This window comes from Takifugu flavidus, unplaced genomic scaffold, assembly GCF_003711565.1.
Source record: "Takifugu flavidus isolate HTHZ2018 unplaced genomic scaffold, ASM371156v2 ctg358, whole genome shotgun sequence".
In the NCBI taxonomy this organism is placed as follows: Eukaryota; Metazoa; Chordata; class Actinopteri; order Tetraodontiformes; family Tetraodontidae; genus Takifugu; species Takifugu flavidus.
In genome coordinates, this window is record NW_026621984.1 from 11 (window position 1) to 12435 (window position 12425).

Consider the following 12425-nt stretch of genomic DNA (forward strand, 5'->3'; position numbering starts at 1 on the left):
TAGAGTTATTAGAGCTGTTCAACAGTCCAGGTTACAGCTGGATATTTTGGTATTACCTGTCAAACAACATCTAATCGTGTGCAAGTTAGCATCTCTCAGCCGGACCAATTTAAGACAATAAACTAAATAAATAAATCCACACAGGATCACAGGACACCAACAGGATTTTGGGTTCATGTTGCACGTTTTCTCCAGTGGTTTATTGTTCTATGTTGTGGAACCACTGTGAAAGAAATGCAGGAGTGGGTGTCATTTCTTTCATCTATTTTAAATAGAGCAGTGATCTTTGAGGACTTGGATCATAGAAATAATTGAAGAGGGGAACAAAGGAGGGAAGTTAAAAAGTCCTGACTAGTATGTTTATGTAGCACCAGATAATTTAGTGGCTGAGCTGAAGACAGTCCTTTCACCATGTTGGCCTGTGGAAAACCAGCGTTGTCGGGCCGATGGACCAGCGTCCCCGTCGTTGCCGGACCACCGTTGGCCACCAGTTGGGTTTTGGGATCAAAGTGGGGGCGTTTCCTGTATCCGGTTCTCCTCACGGATCCATGACTACAACATGTTGCTGCAAGTGCAGAGACGTTTGCTCTGGAAAGAACTTTAGAGCACATTCAGTGCTGCAGGATGAGGGGCTGGAAAAGGTGCCAGTTCTTTTCTCACTGCAGGGAACAGTTAAAAAAAGCAGCTTAAACTCTGAAAACATGAAAATGATACAGAGACATCACTGATTTATTAATTCAGTTGTTATCCAGAATGGATTAGAAATGTTCCTGTTTGATAAAAATGCAGTGAATTGGGATTATTTAACTACAACCTCTACAGATTATTTACCTTCATCACAGTCTCATCACTATTTCTGATGTTTCCTCAGGATGGACGAGGACAGAGCAGAGTCCACAGTGCCCAGCTGTGTGTCCCTGAAGAGTGACATGTCCAAAGATGTACCAATAACCTTCAGAAGTTCAGAGGAAATGTAAGAAAACTAAAGCGTGATGATGTGTTTGTGTGACAGCTGTTAGTCACATTAACAGCAGCAGGTTGTGAGTTTATTATTGGAGATGTTTAACACTTAAACCTCAGACAGTCATATAGTTACAGACTTAATGTGAATATTGTTGATTAGAAACAAGAATCAGGTTTAAACTGAAAGATGAATTCAGACATAAATGCTGGAACAATATTGAGTCTTGATCAGGTTCTTTCATCCTATAAATCAAAGGACTAATAGAGATGTGTTTCATAGTGAGAGGGGGGAGCACATCCTATCAAACTGGGACCAGTCAGCTCCACCAGGAGAGTCCTCTTGTTCACAATCTGGAAGCAGATCTGGAGATGCTGAAATGAAGCCCAAACAAAGTAAAACTGTTCAATATGAGATTTAATTTGTGATGTCATGAATTTGTAGTTGTGTTGATGATTTATTATAGATGGAAATCATTGGTTTACTTATGTTCAGGAGGTGATCTGCAGGAGGTGATAGAAGGTCATAAGATGAGTCTGAAGAGCAGATGTGAACATGTGACTGAAGGAACTCATGAAGCAGGAAGTGGAACCCTGCTGAACAAGATCTACACTGAGCTCTACATCACTGAGGGACAAAGTGAGGAGGTGGACACACAACATGAGGTGAGACAGCTTGAGAGAACCTCCAAGAAGAACATCCAGGACACTCCAATCAAGTGCCAGGACATCTTCAAAGTCTTATCTGAGCAACAGAGACACATCAGAGTGGTTCTGACCAACGGTGTCGCCGGCGTTGGAAAAACCTTCTCAGTGCAGAAGTTCAGTCTGGACTGGGCAGAAGGTTTGGAGAACCAAGACATCAGTCTGGTGCTTCCGCTCTCATGGAGGGAGCTGAACTTGATCAGAGATGAGCAGCACAGTCTTCTCTCACTGCTTCATGTTTTCCATCCAACATTACAGAAGATCAGAGCAGAAGACTGTCTGGAAACTTCTGTTCATCTTTGATGGCCTGGATGAAAGCAGATTTTCACTGGGTTTCAACAAGCATCAGCTCATCTCTGATGTCACACAAGTATCGTCCGTTGAGGTGCTCCTGGTGAACCTCATCCAGGGGAACCTGCTTCCCTCAGCTCTCATCTGGATCACCTCCAGACCTGCAGCAGCCTATCAGATTCCTCCCTCGTGTGTTGACAGGATCACAGAAGTACGAGGCTTCACTGACTCCCAGAAGGAGGAGTACTTCAGGAGGAGGTTCAGTGATGAAGATCTGTCCAAGAGAATCATCTCACACATCAAGGCCTCCAGGAGCCTCCACATCATGTGTCTGATCCCAGTTTTCTGCTGGATCACTGCTACAGTTCTGGAGGACATGATGACCAGAGACCAGAGAGGAGAGCTGCCCCAAACCCTGACTGACCTCTACTCACACTTCCTGAGGGTTCAGATAAAGAGGAAGAAGCAGAAGTATGGAGGAAAGCAGAGACCAGAGGAACTGACTGAGGCTGATAAAGAACTCCTTCTGAAGTTGGGTCGGCTGGCGTTTGAACATCTGGAGAAAGGAAACATCATGTTCTACTCTGAAGACCTGGAGCGATGTGGACTGGACGTCTCCGAGGTGTCGGTGTACTCAGGAGTTTGTACAGAGATCTTCAAGAGAGAGAGTGTGATCTTCCAGAAATCAGTCTACTGCTTTGTTCATCTGAGCATTCAGGAGTTTCTGGCTGCCGTCTACATGTTCCACTGTTACACCAGGAAAGACGCAGCAGTTATAAATAAGTTCCTAAAATATTCGAAACCAAACGACTTTTTACGGTTTGCTGAGTTGTTTACAAATAACGATCCAGCCACATCTCTTGATGACTTCCTCGGGAGAGCACTAATGAAATCTCTTGAAAGTAAAAATGGCCACCTGGACTTGTTTGTTCGCTTCCTTCATGGTCTCTCTCTGGAGTCCAATCAGAGGATCTTGGGTGGACTGTTGGATCAGAGGAACAGCCGCCCAGAAACCATCCAGAAGGTCCTCAACAACCTGAAGGAGGTGAACAGTGATGAAATCTCCCCAGACAGAAGCATCAACATCTTCCACTGTCTGATGGAGATGAAGGATCAGTCAGTCCATCAGGAGATCCAAGAGTTCCTGAAGTCAGAGAAGAAATCAGAGAGGAGACTGTCAGAGATCCACTGTTCAGCTCTGGCCTACCTGCTGCAGATGTCAGAGGAGGTTCTGGATGAGCTGAACCTGCAGCAGTACAACACCTCAGATGAGGGACGACGTCGCCTGATTCCAGCTGTGAGGAACTGCAGGAAGTTCCAGTAAGTAAAGATTTTTGGGGCCGGACATCGGCGTTTAAATCAAGCGAGTGGATCATGTCAGGTAGCAATACCCCCTCCAGTGGTCATTCCTTCAATTCTTTATCTCCATTGCAGCGTCCATAAATTAAAAACAACAACAATTCATCCAGAAATGTTCAACACTGGCTGGATATAAGTTCAAAGGTCAATCCAGACAAACCAACATAAGGCAGGAATAATAGGAGCCACAAGTTAACTGACTATCATGAAATTACTGTCATGTCATTAAATAACTTTTGTTTGTTTGTATACATCGTATTCAAACGACAGAAAAACACATTTTAACTAATGACACGTGACTATTTTGCTTCATTTGTTCAACGTAAAAACAGCCGGCCTCGTTGGTTTAAATGGGTGTTTTAGGTCTTTGTGGCGGTTCCGTTTGGAGCCTTTATGTGACCCACAAAGTTGTTTGACCCTTTCCACACCCGTTAGGGGGCAACTTCATCACTAGCAACAAAAGGTGCAGTGAAAATGATTTGAAGGGAAACAGGCAGATAGAACAGAAGCTGAGGGCAATCGATGCAACCAGAGACTCTGATGTCATCGATCGGATCGCTGAATTAAGACTTGACGCACCATCGTACAAATTGGATGAAATGCAAAATATCCAAAGAGCCGATAGACAGATAAAAAGATGCATGTTTCTTTAAACCATTTGCTATAATCATTTTAAATATTGAGTAATTATGAGCTGTTCTAAAATAAGACAAATGTTGAGAATAATTCAGTTGCATTTCAGATCTGATGGTCGTTCAAACTGTTGCTCTACGGTGTTGAATTTAGCTTTTCCAGGAAATGAGCTACATTTGTGTTGAGGTAGATTCTCAGATAAGTTGATTAGAAATCCCAAGTTTGACTCACTATTTTTGTTTCATACACAACAGACTGTCTGGTTGTTTACTTTCAACGAGTCATTGGGAAGTTGTGGCCTCAGCAATGACGTCAAACCCTTCTCATCTACGGGAGCTGGACTTAAGCAAGAACAAAAGCCTGACAGATGCCGACGTAAAGTTACTGTCTTCTGCAATGATGCATCCAAACTGCAGACTGGAGACGCTCAGGTCAGGAGGCCTCTGTTGGTCTTTTCTAAATTTCTTTACATTTTCTGCTTTTCTCTTCATTTTCATATTTAGAAATGTTTTTATTTGCCCCATTTATTCCTTTTCCAGGCTGTGGGACTGCAGGTTATCAGAGATCAGCTGTGACTCTCTGGCCTCGGCGCTGAGGTCCAATCCCTCCCATCTCAGAGTTCTGGACCTGGGTGGGAACCAGCTGCAGGATCCAGGAGTGAAGCAGCTCTGTGTTTTCTCCAGGAACCTCTCTCTAAGCTGGAGACTCTCAGGTCAGCTTCTTTTATCTTCGACATAACAACTAAACAATAAAAGGCTTCAAGATAAACTCATTGACTTTTGGAGAAGAGAAGTTTAGTATGAATTTAAATGAGCCATTGAAAGTCAATTTTATAGATACTTTTTAACTGTGTTGTTGCTGTAATATCCCAGTTCATCAGTGGGGGCCAGAGCTCTCCTGACTCCAAGGGCCTGATTGAATAATGAAATAAAATGAAATAATGATTTTGAGCAGTTGTAATATGACTTTTCCTACAATAAGAGATCATTTCTTGCCATGATTCCTGATCCAGGCTGTGGAACTGCAGTTTATCAGAGATCAGCTGTGACTCTCTGGCCTCGGCGCTGAGGTCCAATCCCTCCCATCTCAGAGAACTGGACCTGGGTGGGAACCAGCTGCAGGATCCAGGAGTGAAGCAGCTCTGTGGTTTTCTCCAGGATCCTCTCTGTAAGCTGGAGACTCTCAGGTCAGCTTTCTTTTATCTTCGACATAACAACTAAACAATGAAAGGCTTCAAGATAAACTCCATTGACTTTTGGAGAAGAGAAGTGTAGTATGAATTTAAATGAGCCATTGAAAGTCAATTTTATAGATACTTTTTAACTGTGTGTTGCTGTAATATCCCAGTTTATCAGTGGGGGCCAGAGCTCTCCTGACTCCAAGGGCCCTGATTGAATAATGAAATAAAATGAAATAATGATTTTGAGCAGGTGTAATATGACTTTTCCTACAATAAGAGATCATTTCTTGCCATGATTCCTGATCCAGACTGAGTGGCTGCAGGTTATCAGAGATCAGCTGTGACTCTCTGGCCTCGGCGCTGAGGTCCAATCCCTCCCATCTGAGGGTTCTGGACCTGGGTGGGAACCGCTGAAGGATCCAGCAGTGAAGCTGCTCTGTGGTTTTCTCCAGGATCCTCTCTGTGAGCTGGAGACTCTCAGGTCAGTCAGAGATGATCCAGTACTTTCCCAGGTGTAACTAGTTAGACAATAAATGTTACATGTTTGATCTTTGTTATAAACGTAGTGTTACAGTTCTCAGAAAAAAGACCACACAGGACAGATTTGCAGTATTAAATTGGTTGTGGAAATCTGTCCCATGTGAGGATGGTCATCAATGACTAGAAAGGAAGTATCAGTTGTAGATTTGTCTTGTTTTATTTTAGGCTGGCCACAAAACCGCCCAAACATTCAGACCAATCAAAAATGGTTCTTCCTGTCTTTTAAAGATCAGAAGGAAAACTAGAAACCCCAAAAAGAAAGCTGCTGCAGTGTGCCATGCCCCTTCTCTACTGAGAAAAGCCATCCCAAAAAAGAGAAAAGCCCAAGAGTGAAGTGAGCACCCTGTTAAACCTTGGTACCGAAAGCCTGCAGTCATTCTCATCTTAGGTGGCTTCATTCCAGCCAGAAGCCCAAACCTGCCTCCCTCTTAAAGGGGCAGCAGGTCAGTCCAACCACAGAAACCTTCATGAAGATCTAAAGCTTTCAGCATCCACAATTGTTGCACCTCACTTCCATTGGAGTCCAAATCAGAAGTCAACAAGATGATTCTACACCGATTCTACACAATGCAACCATTTTAACAAGGTTTCCATGCATAAGTTTTCACAAATCTTAATATAAATCTGTTTCTTCATCGCCTCCTTCTGTTGTAATGGTCATTAAAGAAAATGACCTTATTTGAGTTTTTCTCTTCACAAATATGACTTTCTATGAACGATGCAATAAATGCAGCTTGCAATCTAAGACAATATGGAAGTATGTGTATATAATAGTAGTGGAAGTAGCTCATAAAATAATACATTTGCTCTTCTCATCGAATCTTTCTATGTTATTAAAGAAAAACCTGCTCTTAGTCAACAACATCTAAGACATCAACCGAAAATCCTAATTTTCTACAATCTAATATAAAACAGTAGAGAAGACTCTTTCTGCAGAGACACTGGTGGCAGGAATGCAGAAGTATCACCTGCTCAACTTGGAAGGTGGAGCAGAAACCACCAGCTGAGAAGGTCCTCAGCGAGAGGAAGTGGTAGAGAACCATGAAACTTGCTAAGCTCCACCTCAGCTCCAGAGACGGGCTGAGCTGGAGCTGTGGCACCAGGTATCGCCCAGAAGAGCCTCCAACAAACGAGCTCTTCTCTTGGGAGGGGAGGGCTTTGAATCTCAGCTCAGTGTGCTTGTCTCTAGTAGGTGGCAGCTGCACCTTTTCCTGAGGTCCTTGTTGATGCCCTGAGGGGAATTGATGCTCCTGCAATGTTTTCTGGCAGCATTGAGCTTGCAGTGGGGCAATCAAACACACTGTGGGGGGGCTCTCTTTCCTTCTCTCATCTGGAGAACAAGTGACACCAGCTGCCAATCATTGTTGGAGAAATGTGCAGTCAGGGGAACGATGCGTCCAGACTATAGCCACCCTTCCAGCATCCAGCAGTGTCTAAAACCTTTGATTTGGTTTCACCAGAGAGTGTAGGGATTGCAGGGTCACTGCAGCATCGCCCGCAAGCTATCAGGAGTGGGTCGCTTTGTCCCAACTCCTGACAAGAGTTGAGTGCTATTGAGAAATGTGGTCTCACAAACTTGGAAGGTATTTTGACCCACACACTTTACATACGGTGTAGATCTTGTCCAACCGCCCTGAAAGAACCCAAAATAGGAACATACGGCAGATAAGCCGGTGCAGGACCAGAGGTTTGTTGCTTGTAAGCTGTGTTTTGCTCTGGTACATGTTGATTTCTATTTGTCTTCTCTCAAAATAATTGTTATTTTAGACTATGGGACTGCAGTTTATCAGAGACCAGCTGTGATTCTGTGGCCTCAGCTCTGAAGTCCAACCTCTCCCATCTGAGGGTTCTGGACCTGAGCGACAACCCGTTGAAGGATTCAGGAGTGAAGCGGCTCTGTTCTGGACTGGAGAGTCCAAACTGTAAACTGGAGAGGCTCAGGTCAGTCTTCATTTTTCTACCTATATACCAGCTGCTAAGATGGTGAAGTGAGGCTGTTCTCAACACTGCTGTGATGCACCACATTAAAAAAATTCCTTGTAATATCGTGAATTCAGGTCTGACCCAACTAAGAACTAACGTAGGTTTAGTACTGATGCAGATAACATGCAGACCTGCACCGTATAACCTTATCCTGCATTTTTCAGATTGCGTTACTGCAGTTTATCAGAGATCAGCTGTGACTCTCTGGCCTCGGCGCTGAGGTCCAATCCCTCCCATCTCAGAGAACTGAACCTGAGCCTCAACGATCTGCTGGATCCAGGAGTGGAGCTGCTCTGTGGTTTTCTCCACTTTCCAAACTGCCGACTGGAAACTCTGAGGTAAACACCATTCTCAAAAATGTCCATTATTCCATCCGAGGGTCCTCACGCTTTCTGAGTGTGTGTGTTGTGCCCAGTTCCTTCAGGAGGGAGGGCCACACGGGGACCACTTATTCATGATAAACTGATTTAAGGACAATGAAAATGCCGACAGATGGTAACCAAAATTAGACAAAACTAGGTGAGGGTGCCTGGTAGACACCAGCCAACGAGGAGGGAGATGGTGAGGGAGACAGGAAGTCATCTAAGACAGGTTGTGCCTTTAAAGATGAGCCACAGGTGAGATGGATCTCCATGATGAGATGGGAGGGAAAGAGGTGGGAGAACCTGGGAAGAGTGAGGGCCAGAACAATATATATTCTCCTCTGGAACAGTGCAAACCTGAGAGGTTGGAATTGTGGTAATTACATATTACTATCATTTTTTAACCTGTAACTAAATTAAATATTTACAGATCATGCCTTTGATTAACCTTTCAGATTAATACTGGTTTCACTTATAACCTTATAAAAGTTTCCCTTCTTTATTTAGATTAAGGAGCTGCAGTTTATCAGAGATCAGCTGTGGCTCTCTGGCCTCGGCGCTGAGGTCCAATCCCTCCCATCTCAGAGAACTGGACCTGAGTGGGAACCAGCTGCAGGATTCAGGAGTGAAGCTGCTGTCTAATCTCGTAGAGAATCCACACTATGGGCTGGAGACATTGAGTCAGTAGCTGGTTGAAGCCAGTCAACTCCCGCTCATCTGCTGCATCACTCACTGACCACTGGTGAAGAACATCTGTGGAAACATCTGCCGTCTACTCCCTCCATAGATGAAAAATTCAGTTTTTAAAAAGCGCTGGTGGACTTTCAGGAGATCAGTCGATGGTCGACAAAGCAGAAGCAGCTTCGCCTTGAAGTTAAATTAGTTCCTGGTATCACACAATGCATCTTTATAAAGTTCTAAATGGCTCCTCGGCCACTCTTAGAAGCATGGAAACATTCTCTTAATTGTCTCTTCAAATGTCTGTATTATACGTTACTATTTTACATCATGCCTTCAGAATCTTTAGGGTTTAGTATTTACTGTCTCTGTGACATGGAGCATTGGAATATTTCAGCTGCAGCCAGCAAAAACCCATCAGAATGACGGCTATCGGTGGGAACCGCAGGTCATTTGACTTTAGTCAGTCTGGTAAATGTTATAGGATTTATTGCAATTGTTGGATTGCATTACCTCTCGTGTGTCACTGCCAATCTGCGTGTTCTTTAAATGAAGACTTCAAGTAAACAAATGCCAATTTCACAATGTATTTAGCAAATAGAACCAATTCAAGATACAAATATACAGAGCTCTGGGCCAGTTCATAACCCTAGCAACAACAGAATCAATTGTCAGGGCATGAAGTCTGACAACCTAACTATCCCTTGACCCAGTCCTTTATAGAAAGACATATGTAAATTATTGATGCTAATTCAGTCCAATCCAGTCCTTCTTCTTGGATGACCTCATCTCTTCTTCCAGCCTCCTTTGGTGTTGGTGCGGTCCTTCTTCTCCATTATCTTCCCCAGATGTCCAGGTCCGAGGTCATATTCCTGCCAAGGAACTTATCAACACCAGTAAACTATGCTGTCATATTTTACGATGGGGGTCTACCACTTTCCGTCTGACTGTCTCCTCCTGGCCCCAACCGTCCAAACAACATTCATGTCAAGGAAGGGTCAACTGACTTGCTTATGTTTATTCCTACTAAAGATTATATACTATCCCTAACTTCTAAACTAACTGTAACAGAAAACAAAAACATATAGTATAACACATGCTAACAAGATAAAAGATGCTAACAAGATATAATAATTCTCTTCACAATCTAATAAAAACTATGAATAAATGTGGGAAATAGGAAATAAAAAGAAGCAAAATGACCAATAAAATTCCCATGAATAGTGTAAATGTAAAGATGTCAAGAATAGAATATCAGCTTAAATGGAATCAAACATAAAGGGAAAAGGCCTCCTTTAAGTTTACTGCAAAAATAAACACAAAATCAAGAGCGACACGCGCCAAAAACGTCTCATTCTCCTGTCTCCACTCATTCTTTTATATTCTCTTAAGATAATGGGGACGGGGTCGTGTGATAACAAAACAACCTAATTGGGGACTATATTTTGTTGCAAGAACTTTGGCTCTTCAGAAGTTTCTATGTTGGCTTCCACAGATTGTGCATCCACTAGAAACTCAGTGTTTTTGAGGAACTACCAGGAGTGGCTGGAGTGGAGGCCAATGACGCTATAGCTACATATAGGTACATATAGATCACCGTTATCCTCAACCCAAAAGACCACCAGTTGGCGCAGCAATACTAAAGATAGGAGGTTGTGGTCGTTGCGCAGACGCGGAGTGATATCACGCACAAACGTGCCCTATGTTCTATATACCGTATGTTCGCGACCAAAGGGCGCACCGTATTAAAAGGTGCAGCCTCAGTTACGGTGCTATTTCTGTATTTAACACATACATCAGGCGCTCCGGATTATAGGGCGCGGGGATGGTAAAACATACCGCCACGATAGCTTAAAACATGCATGCTAGCGCGTATTTAGCAATTTAGTGAAAGCCGGCAAGTTGAACAACCGACAACAATGTTTCCAAAATTAAAATTTTCGTATTTTTCGTATTTTGTTATTAAGCCCTGGAGGGCTGAAGCAGGACCGCTGTTAACAATGTATCAGTCCGCGCTTCCAGTTCTGGTGCAACGTCCAGTTCTAAATGTATGAATCCGCGTATTGACGTTTCAACGTCCCATCAGTAAACGGAGAGATTTGGATATAGTCCCCCTGAGGTGGTGTTTTTAGAGCAGTTCTTAACAACTTTCTCTTTGCCTGATAAGAGGTCCAAACATTATTTCACTTCCCTATAAAATACTCTAAAATTTGCCATTCAAGATCAGATACCAGCAGGTATAATTCATCCTCTAAATTTTCACAATTTCTTATTCTGTCAGGCTGTTTTTAAACCTTTGGCAACATCAAATAAAGTACTCAACTGGTATTATGTCAGGCTGGTTTACATCCCATTAAAGAAGCCAGCAGAAATAAAGCACAACAGTTACACAGACGACGCACAATAATATAGAGGATATAAAAAACAGTGTTGAGATGGGTTTGTGTCACTTTAGTAAAATCAAAGCATTTTTCTTTATGTGCCAGCAATGAACACAATCTAAGAAGTCTTTGACACTAAACATATGGAGCTCCTATAGAACAAACTAAAGATTTGCTGTTATTAAGATAAAGAAATGCAACATTTCCCCCAGAGAAACGATGGCGATGGAAAAAGCCCTGGCTGTGTGCAACCTTAAAAGAAGACATCTATGTATGACCAGCAGGAAAACCTATCCTACCAAAAAATCTGTATAAATGGGCCGCTATATTGAGCCATGGTGTAACACATGTCTCAACAGGAGGGACGGTAGGACAGATACAGCAGCATTATACAACCTATGGCTTTACCGTATTGGCCCGAATATAAGACGGTGTTTTTTGCATTGAAATAAGACTGAAAAAGTGGGGGTCGTCTTACATTCGGGGTCTAGACATTATACCCATTCACAACGCTAGATGGAGCCATATATCTTTGCTGTTGTTTATGATCTTCACCACAGGAGTCATCACGTGCGAATGCTGAACTTAACTCCCCAGGCCAAAGCGAACCCCTGTCACGAAGAATAAAAATAAAAATAGCGGTAGCACGAAGAAGAAAAATAAAAAATAGCGGTAAGAAAGAAAAGAGAAGAAAATAAGAGAAGAGATAACAGAAAATAGAGAAAGGTAGCGACAATCTGGAGAAGTGGGTCGAAGATCGGCCAGGTTAACCGGCAGCTGAGGAGAAGTTATGATGCAAACTTCAAGATGATGGTGATAAATGAGGCGGAGTCTTCAAACAATTGCAAAGCGGCTGTGAAATATGGTGTCACGGAGTGTAATGTACGGAGATGGAGAGCTCAAAAAGATGGCCTAAAAAATGCTCACAGTCAGAGAAAAGCTTTCCGTGGTCCTCAGAGCGGCCGCTTCCAAGAGCTCGACAGGAGGGTGTGCGCGTACGTGGACGAGAAACGAAAGGACGGGACGCCCATCAGCAGAGCTGTCATCAGCTCAAGGCTAGCAGAGCAGTCAAGGAATAGCCAAAGAGCTGAACATTCCACGGGGAATAACAAGTCAGCTGCAGGTGTTGGATGTTGTGGTCAACAAACCATTCAAAGACAATCTGCCAAAGAAATCCACAGAGTGGCTCCTGTCTGGTGATCACGCACTCACACCGACAGGAGAGATCCAGAAGCCTCCGGTACGTTTGCTCTGTGAGTGGATCCTCCACGCGTGGGATGCAGTTTCCCCAAAGAGCATCATCCACGGGTTTAAGAAATGTTGCTATCAAATGCCCTGGGGCAGTGAGGATGA

The 12425-nt window shown here is 43.4% G+C and overlaps 1 protein-coding gene and 1 long non-coding RNA gene across 6 annotated transcripts; one reads left to right on the top strand and one right to left on the bottom strand.

The window, feature by feature from the left end:
• Window positions 1–283: 283 nt before the first annotated feature.
• Window positions 284–2970, bottom strand: LOC130520370 (uncharacterized). The gene is made up of 3 exons (XR_008948811.1): window positions 2873–2970; window positions 832–917; window positions 284–659 (listed from the first exon to the last, which is right to left on the bottom strand). It is a non-coding gene; the product is annotated as an uncharacterized LOC130520370 (long non-coding RNA).
• LOC130520369 (NLR family CARD domain-containing protein 3-like) lies at window positions 848–10038 on the top strand. Of its 5 annotated transcripts, none has more exons than XR_008948808.1 (8): window positions 848–973; window positions 1244–1356; window positions 1457–3276; window positions 4203–4379; window positions 7436–7609; window positions 7816–7989; window positions 8521–9139; window positions 9493–10038. XR_008948808.1 is itself a non-coding variant. In XM_057024088.1 (7 exons), the coding sequence occupies exons 3-7, from the start codon at window positions 1871–1873 to the stop codon at window positions 8699–8701; spliced, it is 2112 nt and encodes a 703-aa protein (XP_056880068.1). In that variant the 5' UTR covers window positions 848–973; window positions 1244–1356; window positions 1457–1870; the 3' UTR covers window positions 8702–10038. The 5 variants fall into 5 exon arrangements, 2 of the variants coding, with proteins under 2 accessions (XP_056880068.1, XP_056880069.1); XR_008948809.1 differs by having other exon boundaries at window positions 8521–8902; XR_008948810.1 differs by having other exon boundaries at window positions 8521–8886.
• Window positions 10039–12425: the final 2387 nt, after the last annotated feature.